At 39.3% G+C, this 14,137-nt stretch overlaps 1 protein-coding gene across 1 annotated transcript in view; it reads right to left on the reverse strand.

Annotated features, from left to right (window-relative positions):
- PGM2L1 (phosphoglucomutase 2 like 1) overlaps positions 1–13,632 on the reverse strand; it is a 62,166-nt gene extending 48,534 nt beyond the window's left edge. The window contains exon 1 of the mRNA XM_004051796.5: positions 13,188–13,632. Coding sequence (XP_004051844.4) covers positions 13,188–13,298 — 111 coding nt within the window. The 5' untranslated portion in view covers positions 13,299–13,632. The remainder of the gene's footprint in view (positions 1–13,187) is intronic.
- Positions 13,633–14,137: the final 505 nt, after the last annotated feature.

Here is a 14,137-nt window from a genome sequence, read left to right on the forward strand (position 1 = left end):
TATATTATTTTTGTAATATTAGGTATTATATTTAAAATATTATTAGTAGGAATAATTTGGAAACTAAGATGAAGCTACCTCCCTCCAGGAAACTTCTTGTTGTTGTTTGTTTGTTTGTTTGTTGTTTTGCTTTTCTTAGGCATCTGAAAGCACTAGCAATCTAGGTTCACTTTAATCCAATTTCCAAGCCATCCAAATGACTCAAAACTGGAATATAGTCTGTATGCGGAGTGTTTACTTTGAGTTCACCAGTATTCACAGGGCAGCCCTCTGGACTTCTAACCTAAAGTAAGAGTGTTTTCAGGGTCTCCACCCGCAATAGGGCCTAGATTCCAACTTTTGTCCCGCTACACTAGCAAGGCTAACAAAAAGACTGCCAATCTTCTTAGCTGCCTATCCTGATCAGTAAATGTGCCCTGGGCAAAAGTGGCCCCCTAAATACTAAACTCAGCTCTCTGAATTTCTGTCTTCTTCTAGATTATGGCCTGGAATTTCCTTCTTCTTCCAAATCTTGAACTGGAAACTCTTGACTAACATTAAATAACACCTTCAAACAGATTTTTAAATCTATATTTTGTCTGTTTTTTCCAGTTGTTGGAGGAAGATTGTCCAAATTACCTCATCTGTCATTTCTAGAAGCAGAAATCTTTCTATCCTACAACACTGCACTATATAGTATGGCTTTACTACACTTAACTTACATGTACTCCACTATATGTATTTAGCCCTGCCTCCTAAATATTAAAATTGTATTTTGTGTATGTGCTCTATTATATACGGCACATTACTACATATGTTACATATTCTCATATATTACTGTATAAGGATAGATATTTGAAATCATGTATCTTGTAGTTCTTGGACAATTTAAGGGTTTACAAGGGTGATTTTAAAATTTTATACCATTATCATTATTTATTGACTTTGGAATCTAACTCCTAAGTAAGACAAGACTCTATTATACCAGAAATGTTCTCATACGGAAGTTGCCTATTTGGGATACTACAGAACATGTTTTTATTCTGAGTGGGAGCTTAAATAAGATAACATCTATATTTCTGTCAACTGAGATTCCATAGTTTTATGCTTAATTTAACGTATACCTGTATACCAGACAAAAGATGCATGACTTGATGTTTAATGCATATTTTGAAATGGCGAAAATACTACCAACAGGAGAACCCTGCCCATCAGCATGAAAACCACCAAGAAAGGAAACAATAATATGCTTTTTCTTTTTCAATAAAGCCCAAATTCCATATTCTTCTGAAATTAGGCTACAATTATGGTCTGACAGCATTTCCCAGAAGTTAAATATCTCTATATCATGTACATGTCATCTTTACATGTTATAGAAATAATCTAAGGGAGAAAATTATATGCAAAATGATGCTCTCAGCATTATTCAAAATAGTTTTTAAAAATCAGAATACTTTAAGACATCCAGCAAAAAGGAAATGGTTAAATATGATATATTTACCAAGTGAAATACTATGCTGTCAATAAAATTATAATTATGTTCTACATGATAAAAATTACATATATAAATTCAAAAGACAAACTGAGAAAAAACATTTGTAATACATGATAAATCAAAGACTTATTTCTTCAGCATTAAAACAGGAGAAAAGATTAATAACTCAATAGAAAAGCCAGCAAAAGATATGAATAGTTCATAGAAAAGGAAATACAGCTATCTTTTAAGTATATGAAAATATACAACCTCACTTATAAGAAAAATGGAAATTAAAGCTAAAATAAAATATAGTTTTTATTTTTCACAATGGCAAAGAAAAATATTTGATACTGCATGGTAGAGTCAAGAATTTGAGAAAGCAGGCACTTTTATATATTATTGGTAGAAGAATACATTGGTGTACACTCTCTGTAAGGCAATTTGGCAATATCTGTCAAAAAAAAAATTTTTTTTTTTGAGGTAGGGTCCCACTCTGTCACCCAGGCTGGAGTGCAGTGGTGCCATCACAGCTCACTGCAGCCTCAACCTCCCAGGCTCAAGCAATCCTCCCACCTAAGCCTCCCAAGTAGCTGAGACTATAGGCACATGCCACCATGCCCACCTAATTTTATTTACTTTTTGTAGAGATGAGGTCTCCCTATTTTGCCCAGGCTGGTCTCAAACTCTGGGGCTCAAGCAATCCTCCTGCCCTGGCCTCCCAAATTGCTGGGATTACAGGCATGAGCCACCACACCCAGCCTCCCACAGTTATCTTCATTTAAGTGAAAAACAAAATGATATTTTAACTGAAAAAGAAAATCAAACAAAACCCTAGTATTCCTAGATATGCCTTGGTTACTTTGAGGAAAGGAAGAAGGGAGGAAAATGGAATCAGAGAGGTGGACATGTGAATTTAAATTATAATTTCTTTCTTTTAAAAGATGTGATTCAAAGTTAGCAAAATATATGATTTAACGAAATGGGAACTATCATTTTCTGTCTTTTTAAAAAGAAGACAGAGATCAATTTGCTAGTGAGTCTTATGGCTTCTTTTCCTGATTTTCTCACAAAGCAAACATCCTTATGTAAAACTTTTATATCTACATTTCTATGAGAGTTTCTAGGATCCCCTCCACAACTCCATTCCATCTCATCCTAATTACATGCTGCAGCCAGATTAATCAGCCAAGAATCAGCAATAGAGTTCAATTCTCATTACATCAAACATAAAAATTAGAAAGGTTGGGGTCAGATCCCAAAGGGCAAAGGAGTTTGAAACCTTCTTGGATTCAAATGGTCCCCTCTCTCTACACTTCTCTGAGCCTGGGTTTGTGCATAGGCTTAAAAAAATGGAAATAACTACCTCAAACAATCCTTGGGAGAATTAAGAGACTTTCTACATGAAAGCATCTAGTAAGTACCATGTCTGGTACATGATCACTCATAAACACTAGTTTTCCTTCACCTATGCTTACTCGCCATAGTAGCACAATACATACGCTATACTTAAGAAATCTGTTCATGGTTTCTGCATGCCTCCTGCTCAGTTTCATTTCCCTGATCAGTGTCACTTTCCGTTTTATTATTCTACTGTGCCCATTTTAAATTTTTGCCCCATATCCATTATCTATTCGTATCCTACTTACCCTTCAAGTGCCAGCTCATATTCTACCTCTTACAAAAAATCTTCCTGACTTTGAACTCCTATTGCCCTTAAAAGCCAATGTCAGACAGTTAACCACTTAATTTTTATTTATATTTTAAATTTTACTTTATTATGAATTACAGTAACACATTTCTCTTATTTTAAAAATACTAATAATACAGATAAAGCTACAGACATCATTGACCATTACTTTCATTCCCAGACCCCACTTTTAGAGGTGCCGTTTACAGCTTGTAATACATTCTTCCAGACCTTTACTACACATCTACATACTTGTAAAATGCAGTTTTGCTTTAACTCTTTTTTTTTATATATGGCATCAAATTGTACATGTTGTTCTATAACTTGGTTATTTCATGTATATCTTGCACAGAGGGCCAAATACTGCATGATTTCACTTATATGAGGTATCTAAAATAGTCAAATTCATAGAATTAAAGAGTGGAATGATGGTTGCCAGATGCTGGAAGGGAAGGAGGAATGGAGAGTTGCTAAGCAAGAGGCATAAAGTTGCAGTTAAGCCAGATGAATTCATTATAGAGATATGCTGTGCAGCACTGTACCTACAGTTAACCATACTATATTGAATACTGGAAAATCTGTTAAGAGGGTAAATCTCATGTTAAGTGTTCTTACTATGATAAAATAAAATTAAAAAAATATAAACCTATATACCTATGTATCTATATCTCTGTTTATATCTATATATCTTGGAGGTCCTTTTAATACATACAGAGCCATGCTATTCTTTTCACTCCAGAGTGTTCCAGTTTATGTTACCATTTATTTATTCATGGACACTTAGGTTTTTCCCTCATTTTTACCTATATAAATAATGAAATATTTCAGAGAGAAAATGACGTGAAAAAATTCTGAAGCAGAAACACAACATAAAACCATTACTTACATTAAAGAGGTTTTCTAACAAGGTAGACATTAAAATGTCTTTGAATCAGAGAGATATGGTATTTTTCATTTACCATATTATAGTCTTCATACTCTTTAAGGCATTAAATATGACCATTTCCATTGTTTTGTTTGGTAAGATACACTCCTCATTAAATGACTTGGTGTAAAAGATCTTATAAGGATTGGTGACACTATCTCACTGCCTTCCTGTCTATTCTTCACCAGCATAGAACATTTTCTCCATTAACTCCCGACACTAGAGGGCAGCAGCCTGAGTACTAATTAGTAGTAATGCAGACCACAGTTGACTAATGAAAACAATACTCCTTCAGTAAAATCTGCACTAAATTACTAATCAACCTTTTATTTTGAGGGAAAATATTTCTAAAAAACCAAACAGACATAAATTAGGTAAAAACAGGTTTCTCCATGAGACAAGCCAATTGTGCTGTCTCTCCAAAAGGAAGGATGAAAGAATTCTGATTTAGATTATCCAGGGATTATCATTGAAATCTAAGCTAATGTAACCAGGTGTGATGGCTTGTGCCTGTAGTCCCACCCACTCCGGAAACTGAGGTGGGAGGATCACTTGAGCCCAGGAGACTGCAGTGAGCTATGATCGCACTGCACTCTAGCCTAGGTGACAGGGTGAGACCCTGTTTCTCTACAAAACAAAACAAAACAAAAACCCTGAGCTAATGAAATATAATAAGATGTATATTCTTTTGTTAATTCAATGTATCTCACAAGTAAAACCTGGAAGAATCAAATGATGATAAATTCCTTTTTATTAGATTATCCATATTATTTGATTTTTTTAAATAAGAGGAGAGGAAGAGACAGGAGAAATACTTTTTTAAAAATTTATTTTTTTTTGAGATGGAGTCTCGCTCTGTCACCCAGGCTGGAGTGCAGTGGCGCGATCTTGGCTCACTGCAGCCTCCGCCTCCCGGGTTCCAGTGATTCTCCTGCCTCAGTCTCCTGGGTAGCTGGGATTACAGGCAAGTGCCACCACGCCCAGCTAATTTTTTGTATTTTTAACAGAGATGGGGTTTCACCATGTTGGCCAGGCTGGTCTCGAACTCCTGACCTCAGGTGATCCGCCTGCCTTGGCCTCCCAAAGTGCTAGGATTACAGACGTGAGCCACTGCGCCCGACCAGGAAAATAATTTAGATCAAAGACATATCCGAATAGGTTTTCTAATGGCCTTGTAGAAAACTTGAAGGAACTGGCCAGGTGCGGTGGCTCACGCCTGTAATCCCAGCACTTTGTGAGGCCGAGGCGGGCGGATCACGAGGTCAGGATATCGAGACCATCCTGGCTAACATGGTGAAACCCCGTCCCTACTAAAAATACAAAAAAAAAAAAAAAAAAAAAAAAAAAAAAAAAAAATTAGCCGGGCGTGGTGGCGGACGCCTGTAGTCCCAGCTACTCGGGAGGCTGAGGCAGGAGAATGGCGTGAACCCGGGAGGCAGAGCTTGCAGTGAGCCGAGACTGCGCCACTGCACTCCAGCCTGGGCGACAGAGCGAGACTCCGTCTCAAAAAAAAAAAAAAAGAAAAGAAAACTTGAAGGAACTAAACAAACAGCTTTTATGAAAGAAAAAAAAAAAAAAACAGGGCAAAGAAGTCCCCCAAATAACAAACAGAAGTGCTAGTCTACCTATTTTGAAAACTGTCAGGTGAGACAGGAAGAGCTTTCAAATATGAATCACTCCTTTTCAAATATATCTATGGAAAAATTACTACACTGTGTAGTTTTTCCACACCACCTTCTTTCAGTAAGCAATCTACATTTAAGGTTTCTCCATCTTTTCACAGCTTGATAGCTCATCTCTTTTTGTGGCTTGACAGCTAATTTGTTTTAATCACTGAATAATATTTGATATGCAACAGTTTGCTTATTCATTCACCTATTGAAGGACATCTTAGCTGTTTTCAGTTTCAAGTACATCTTTAATTTGAAGAAATAAAAGTATAAAGATTTTTGGGTCAAGATGAAAGACTTAAAAACTTGTCTCCCCTCCCTGAGAACTTATTACAGTGATAGTAAAGGAACGAAAGGACTAAACCTACAATGTAAAAAGAACTGGAGGAAGGGATCAGTGGGTACTGAGGAGTAGATGCAATTTCCACGTACAAAAAGTAGCATGAAACAAAGTGCAATAAGCCCAAACTCAAAATAACTTGATAACATGTACATTTTGTTCTATAATCAAAATGAAATCTTGTCTTCAACATGGATGAACTATGAAGACATTATGCTAAGTGAAATAAGCTAGTCATAGAAAGACAAATATTGTATGATGCCACTTATATGAGGTACCTAGATTAGTCAAATTCAAAGCAGAATGGTGGGTGCTAGAGGCTTAGGGGACGAAGAAATGGGGAGTTATTTAATGGGTACAGAAATTCAGTTTAGCAAGATGAAAAAGTTCTGGAGATCTGTTTTTCTTTCCTTAAGATCCATCAATTAATTGTTCAAAATGATGCCCCATTTTAGTTGGCTTCATTTTTAGACCATAACTTAACTTACTCAGCTTTGTCTTTCCTTGCTTATTTGGGTCCTTCATTCTTTCCTTCCCTCCCTCCCTTCCTACTTTCTTCCTGTTTTCTTCCTCCCTCCCTCCCTTCCTTGGGTAACTGCTTTTTCTTTTCTGTTCTTTTTTTTTTTAATGTTGTTGACCAGAAACAACACGCCATCTTCACCATATTACTAACATCTTCCAGTTTTTTACTATTTATGGCATAGATGCTGAATTCTTTTTCAAGATATATTTCTGGAACCCCAGTGTGGATCAGTACACTATTGTCATCTAGGATTTCTTTACATTGGATTTCTGGGGAAGTTACTCCACGTCAACTTCCTCATATTTCCTATTTCCTTTTGCTATGTTTCCTCAACTTTAACGTCTGTATTTTCTATTGCATTTGGCAGGGGTGGGGTGTAACTTTTTTTCTTAATTTCCAAGAGCTCATTATTGTTTCCTGTTCCTTTTTCATAGCATATTTCCTTATTTGATGGAATAATTGTCTTATTTAATCAAAAAACATTAAGTTCTTGTGTTCCCTGACTTAACTCAGTTTTTTTCCTGTACCCATTGCTTTACTTATTTTTCATGCAGCTTATTTCCTTTTTATAGTTTGATCGTTAGTTATTAACATCAATAGATTTTTAGCCGCTGGTACCCAACATTCTGTTTTCTGTTTCTGTGTATTTGACTACGCTAGGTACCTTATATAAGCTGGTATGGGTTTTCTCTGTTTTCATGTATACAATATGTTTTCTGCCAGTCTCCTCTTAAATAGAATGGCCAGTTGGAAGCCCTGTTTGTTAGTGCACTTATTGTCCTGCAAACTTTGCTAGCATTAATTATATTGTTTAAACTTTCGAAGTGACTAATGCTAATAGCATAACTATCAAAATTTAGGAGACATAGAGAATAGTGAGTGAATTCCCATTTTTTATAGCACAGGGATATATTTGACAGATAATATCTAAAGCTTTAAAATACATCAAGAAATAGTGCTTCTAGTATATTACTTAGTCTTTTCATGGTAACCACAAAAATAACTAAAAAGAAACTTAAAATGACTTATAAGGAGCAAACTGAGGAAAAGAAGAGGCAGTTAGGATCATTGTTTTCCATTATAATCCCTTCTGTACTATTTTTTAAAATCATAAGCACGTATTTCTTCAAAAAAAATAAATTGCAAATAAAATGATGAAAACAGGAGAAAATGTAGGAAATTTGGAAGTATAAAGAAAAAAATGCATTTGAATTCTAAAAAGAAAAATTCAAATATTCATTTATATGTACTAAATTTCTTGGACAGAAGGAGAATACTGTGTTGCCAAGGAGACCAAAGCAACTGTTCAGCTCTTAAAAAAAAAAATCCATGGCAATTTATTCTGCATAATATTACATCCTACTCCAGCGTTATAAAAGCCAATAAAATAGTTTTAATGAGGGCCTTGAAACTTAGTTTATGTTGTCACTAACATTTATTAAACATTTGGTTTATGGAGTCTACCCTAGTGATAAGAATACAGTAAAAGTCAGATGACCTAGGTTTGAGTCCCAATTTTACCACTTAAAAGCTGTATCTCCTTTAGCAAGTCACTTTTCTTTTATGAGCTTAAGTTTCTTTACTTGCAAAAATGGGGATAACTACTACCTGCCTAACACACTGTTGCTATGAATAGCAAATGAGACTTAACAGCATTTTACCAAAGTTGAAACACTACAAAAATAAATTCAAGGAATAAGGACTAGCATTTCCCAAAAGTAATAAAGCCATATGTGTATACTGTGTACTCTTCATTGATTAAATGCCAAATTCAGTATTAGAAAAATGTAAACAAAAAATGTTATATAAACTAGTATTATAAAAATTGGATTGAACTAGGTGGCAGATCCAAGCTCCCATCTAAGCTCCCCAACTGGATAATGTCCACAATTTCTTTGGGTCTCTACGCAATGACCCTGGAGTAGACCACCTTTGTAGAGGTATGTCATAGGTGTATTTCCCATCATGTAATGATGACTTAAAAGGAAATTCACTCACCACCTTTTCTATCTGGGCTACATTAGGAGGCACAGAAAATCATGTGAGTGACATTGAAAAAAAACTTCTACCATTAGACTAATGTTTGAATCACTGGCTTAGATTGAAGTATTTTATTTCCATTTTCAGGCTTTTTATAAGCCTATGCTACCTTGAACTTTACATGATACTCTTTCTCAACGCAGACCTACATTCTGAGACCACAGTGCTCTACTTGCTGTTTCTTAAAATGCCGTGGCCAATTCCTGCCTCCACATCGTTGTTGATATATAGGAAGTTCAACACCTTTGTGACAGCTGCTATAGCAGGCTGAGCAGCTCTGCCCTGTGTCCCAGCTCTATTCCCCATCCAGCCACTGACCCATCCACTTTGCCAGTGCCTAACATCTTACATATAGGACTGCTTTTAAAAAGAAAATTCACAATGGATAAAGAACAGGACATATTATATTGAGAGAACCTGCTTCTGGGCCAGCAAAACTGGTCTATAATTTGACAGAATGTAAGAAAGCACTGAAAAAAAAAACTAGGAAGGAGGTGAGTGACTTAGCCCTAGAGCATAGAAGGAGAGAGCACTGGTAGTAGAGTCATCTGTTCGCTGCCTGGAGGAGAAATGCCTTGATCTAGGACTTGTTGGGTTCTAGTGGTAGGATAGTCCCATTGTGGAGATGTGTGCATTTACTTATTACAGGTTGATGCTGTTAAATGTTTGTGTCATATATCTGACTCCCTGTGATTTGATTTCATGACCACCAAAAATCTTCTTTTCACTTCTCCTATGGTGCATCTAGAAAATGCCCTGAATAGAAACAAATCTACTTAGCTATTACATCTGTACCATACATTAATAAAACATTCTGAATTCAGACATCAGTTTCTGTGGCATTGGGCACAGTGAGTACATCCTGAAACAAGGTAGGCTAACAAATTAGGCCGAAGGCTCAGGAATGGAAAGTCACATTCTGGACTTGTAAATTTACCAACAGAAAGCCACCCCTTAGAAACTACATGGAGTACCCCAAACTGCCCCAATAAACACCTGTCTTGTTGCATTGTTTTCTTTTTAACATTTACACACACACCTGTGTGTATTTAAGCCCTTCAAGACATACTAAAGCCCTTCTATGACCTGGTCTTTACACATCCTTCCAAAATTTTCTATGTACCCTGAGCAACAGCAGAAATAAAAGTTCTTAATACACACATTAAAATTTCTCTCTATGCTTGTCATAGTTCTCCTTATGTTAGCAAGTCTAATTTTAACTAATTCTGAAAGTTCAAGCACAAATAACATTTTTTCATGAAGACTTTTCAAATACACCAACCGAGACTAAGATTAGTAATTTTAGTGACCAACGCAAGTAGCAAATTGACCTCTAATCAATTTAAAACTTATTATATGCCTCATCTGAGTCATGAAGAATTGGTGGCATTTGGTTCCTTTTTTAATTAAATAGGTATTCATCAGGTGTTAAAATCAGTTTCTCTATGTTAAAAGACTACATATGCCATCAATGTATAATGTAAGAAATGCCATGAGTCTGATCTTATTTTACATTTCTGCACTCTAAATTTCAGTGCCCTCAGTCTAGCTTACCTATAGTATCAGTCTACAGTAGATACAATTTCTCCATTAAATGTATTCTCTCCTATTAAGAGAGGATCAATGAAGAAATTTATTATATTTATTAAATAATTAACAAATTACTTAATCTATTCCTCTGTTAAAGATACTTATTACTTGCCCCTATTATTTATGCTTTTCCTTCCCTTCTATTTTCTTTAAAGATATGATCCATATCTATTTCATCTTTCTATCTCTCACAGGTTTCAGCTAATGCCTTATATTCAGAGGCACTTTAAATACAAATTAAGAATTTATCTTCCACTTTCAATGAAGTTTTATCTTCATTATTTTTATTTTGTTTTGTTTTGTTTTATTTATTTTTGAGATGGAGTCTCACTCTGTCATCCAGGCTGGAGTGCAGTGGAACGATCTCAGCTCACTGCAACCTCCGCCTCCCAAGTTCAAGTGATTCTCTGGCCTCAGCCTTTGAGTAGCTGGGACTACAGGCACGTGACACCTCGCCTGGCTTTTTTTTTTTTTTTTTTTTTTTTGTATTTTTAGTAGGGACGGGGTTTCACTATATTGGCCAGGCTGGACTCGAACTCCTGACCTCAGGTGATCTGCCCACCTTGGCCTCCCAGGGTGGTAGCATTACAAGCGTGAGCCACCGTGCCTGACCTCTCTTCATTCTTTTTATGTATCCTATCTTCTAATGAAGTCTTCCTTGAGCATCTCAGTCCACCGTTTACTCCTACTTTTGAACTATAAGAACTGACTGCCTACAAACCATTTAATTGCCACCAAAACTACCCTAGCATTATTATTTAATGTGCATTTTACAGGTTTCTTTAATATTTCAGTATATCCCAACAATGTATAGGCATAGAATGGACAATCAATAAATATAAATTCATTCAAACAATCTTTTAAAAACAATTCAGGGGCTGGGTGTGGTGGTTCATGCCTATAATCCCAACACTTTGGGAGGCTGAGGTGGGAGAATCCCTTGAGGCCCAGAGTTCAAGACAAGCCTGGGCAACATAGTGAGACCCCATTTCTAAAAAAAAAAAAAAATTTTTTTTTTTAATTAGCTGGGCGTGGTGGCATGTGCCTGTAGTCCCAGCTACTCGGCAGGCTAAGGCAGAAAGATCACTTGAGCCCAGGAGTTCAAGGCTGCAGTGAGTGCAGTGAGCGGAGATCGCGCCACTGCACTCCAGCCTGGACAACACGGTGAGACCCTGTTTAAAAAAAAAAAAAATCAATCAGGAGACTTATTAGGAAAAGTACAGTTAAAACTGGCACCTAAAGAGAACAAAAAGTCTTGCTACTCCAAGTGTGGTCCACAGACCAGCAGCATTAGTATCACCTGAAAATTCATTCTTTTTTTTTTCTTTTCTTTTTTTTTTTGAGACGGAGTCTCGCTCTGTCGCCCAGGCTGGAGCGCAGTGGCGCGATCTCCGCTCACTGCAAGCTCCGCCTCCCGGGTTCAAGCCATTCTGCTGCCTCAGCCTCCCGAATAGCTGGGGCTACAGCGCCCGCCACCGCGCCCGGATAATTTTTTGTATTTTTAGTAGAGACGGGGTTTCACCATGTTAGCCAGGATGGTCTCGATCTCCTGACCTCGTGATCCACCCGCCTCGGCCTCCCAAAGTGCTGGAATTACAGGCCTGAGCCAGGGCGCCCGGCCGGAAATTCATTCTTAGGCAGAATCCAAGGCCCCACCCCAGGCCTCCTGAATCAGAATTTGTATTTCAAGATCCCCAGGTGATCTATAAGCACATTAAGGTTTGAGAAGCATTAGTTTAGACTGTAGAGGAAGAATTATTCGTCCAATATACATATGACCAATTAACACCAAATACCTCATTGTAGTTGCTTATTTGTTGGTCTTCCTCATCTGCTAACTGAGGCTTGTTGAGGGCAGGAACCCTTTCTATTTTCCTCACAAGTATTTCCTGGGTCTAACAAGACCTAAAACACGCACTCAGCATTCAATATTTTTTTGCTGAATGAATGAATGAATAAAGTAAAAACAAAACTTTCAGAAAGAGAAGCCTTAAGGAAATTCATTTGTACAACATAATGTCACATACTACCGTACAAATTCCTTAATTCAGTGTCATTAATTCCATTTTAAATGTGCTGCCTTCTCAACTTCAACAAAGGTATTTTACGCACTTGACAAAGCAAAAGCTTGGATTATCTTCCTCTGTTGGAGCTACCAGGGACCTCTTTTACAAGTAAGATAGCTGCATTTTAATTCTGATTGTCACAAATCCATCCCAAATGCCCGCACGAGGTTTAATTACCTCAACAACTTGGAGGTGGGGGCGGACGGTGGGTGGGGAGGTGTTGGTAGAGAAGCAATGGTTAAGGCAAAAACAATCCTGTATTAAGAGTACCATATGAAACCTGGAAAACACGATTCCTTGAACAGATTAATTCCAGAAAATAGCTGCCAGCAGGAGAAAGAAGAGGTAAGCGCCTTGCCTTTCCCAAGAGCAAAAGGTGATACCAGACAATACCAGGGAGTGATAAAAGACCAGCAACTACCTAGCGACAGAAGGAGGAAACACACCAGACCAGAACTAAAGCGGATAGCGGTTAGAAACGCCCAGTAAGGGTGCCAGAAACCACTTTCAGGTATGTGGAGAAGGAAGTCAAGGGAGAAAAAGGGAAAGGAAATCGTTGTTTAGGGTATAACTTACAATGATGATGATTTTTTTTTTTTTTTTTGAAGAAAGAGGGAAGACAGCACTTGAAAGGAAAGAGGGTAAAGAAGAGGAAGGGAGGTTACAATTGAGAGCACTGCAGAAGGAAGCGATGCAGATGTTGCCGCCCGGCTCTGGCAGTCCGAAGGAGCAACCCCACGCATAGGTGGGTGGCAACGCCCTGCTCCGCTGCCCCCCGCTGGGTGTCCCGAGCCATCTCCTCTGCAGCCCGCGGGGCGCTGGGTGGGCACAGGAAAGAGCAGACTGTGTGGGGGAGGCGACGGCGTTTGCCAGGCTGACCAGGTACCCACCTTATCCCAGCGGAGCCACTGCCCGATGGCCGTGTCCAGCTGAGGGTCCCCGGTGTGGTAGGGGGCGTGGAGCAGGTTGGAGTTCAGATCCCCCTCTGTGTTTTCAGCCATGGCGACCAGACAGGTGTACGGGCCGGGGGCCGGCGAAGACACTGAGTTGGGGTGGGGGGTGGCTTGGGGTTCGCTCACCAGGGTCCAGGCGTCCCCACCTCACTGAAGGGCATCGGAGACCAACCGCAGGGTGTTTGTAACAGCTCCTGCCGCGGCGTCAGGGAACCGGGAGAGAGGGGGTTTATGGCCGCCTGCTCCCCAGCGGACCAGGTCCGGGTCTCTGGGCGAAGTGACTGAGGCGGTCGCGCCGCGAGAGAACAACAACAGTCCCAGATGTCTGGGTCCTGGCCCCGCCGCCGCCGCCGCCGCCGCCGCCCGCCCCGCCTACGGCCCCGCCCCGCGCCTTAGGCCCCGCCCCTTCCCGCCCCTGCTGATTTAAGTCCCCGAAGTTCTAGACTGGAGCCCGGGAGCGCGCTCCCCACGCCTCCGAGGTAGTGGGGGTTTACAGCCCGTCCGGGTGGTGAGGCAATAGTGCACGGTTCTTTTTATTTTTTAATTTGCCAAGGGTCTCCTTTCCTCGATCTGCTCTCACGGCTACCACTAGCAAGCTGCCTTTGCGCTTGCCCTGCAGGTCCCCAGCGCGCGCGCAGGCCCCCAGTTTCTCTTGGGGGCACGCGCCGGTTGGGGGAGGAGGGGCAGTGCGAGCTGTCCGCGCACTGCCTCAAGGGAGTTGTAGTTCTTTCCTTTGTCTGAGCTCAGCGGAGACCGCCGCCGAGACTACGACTCCCAGCAGCTCCGCGCTCCCCCTTTCCTCAAAAGATTTTTCTTTTGAAAAAACTACCTCGAGGTAGTTCCCTACAGACACGCCCTATCCCTATTAGTTATGCTGCGCTGTGTGG

Source organism: Gorilla gorilla, chromosome 9, assembly GCF_029281585.2.
Source record: "Gorilla gorilla gorilla isolate KB3781 chromosome 9, NHGRI_mGorGor1-v2.1_pri, whole genome shotgun sequence".
Lineage (NCBI taxonomy): Eukaryota > Metazoa > Chordata > Mammalia > Primates > Hominidae > Gorilla > Gorilla gorilla.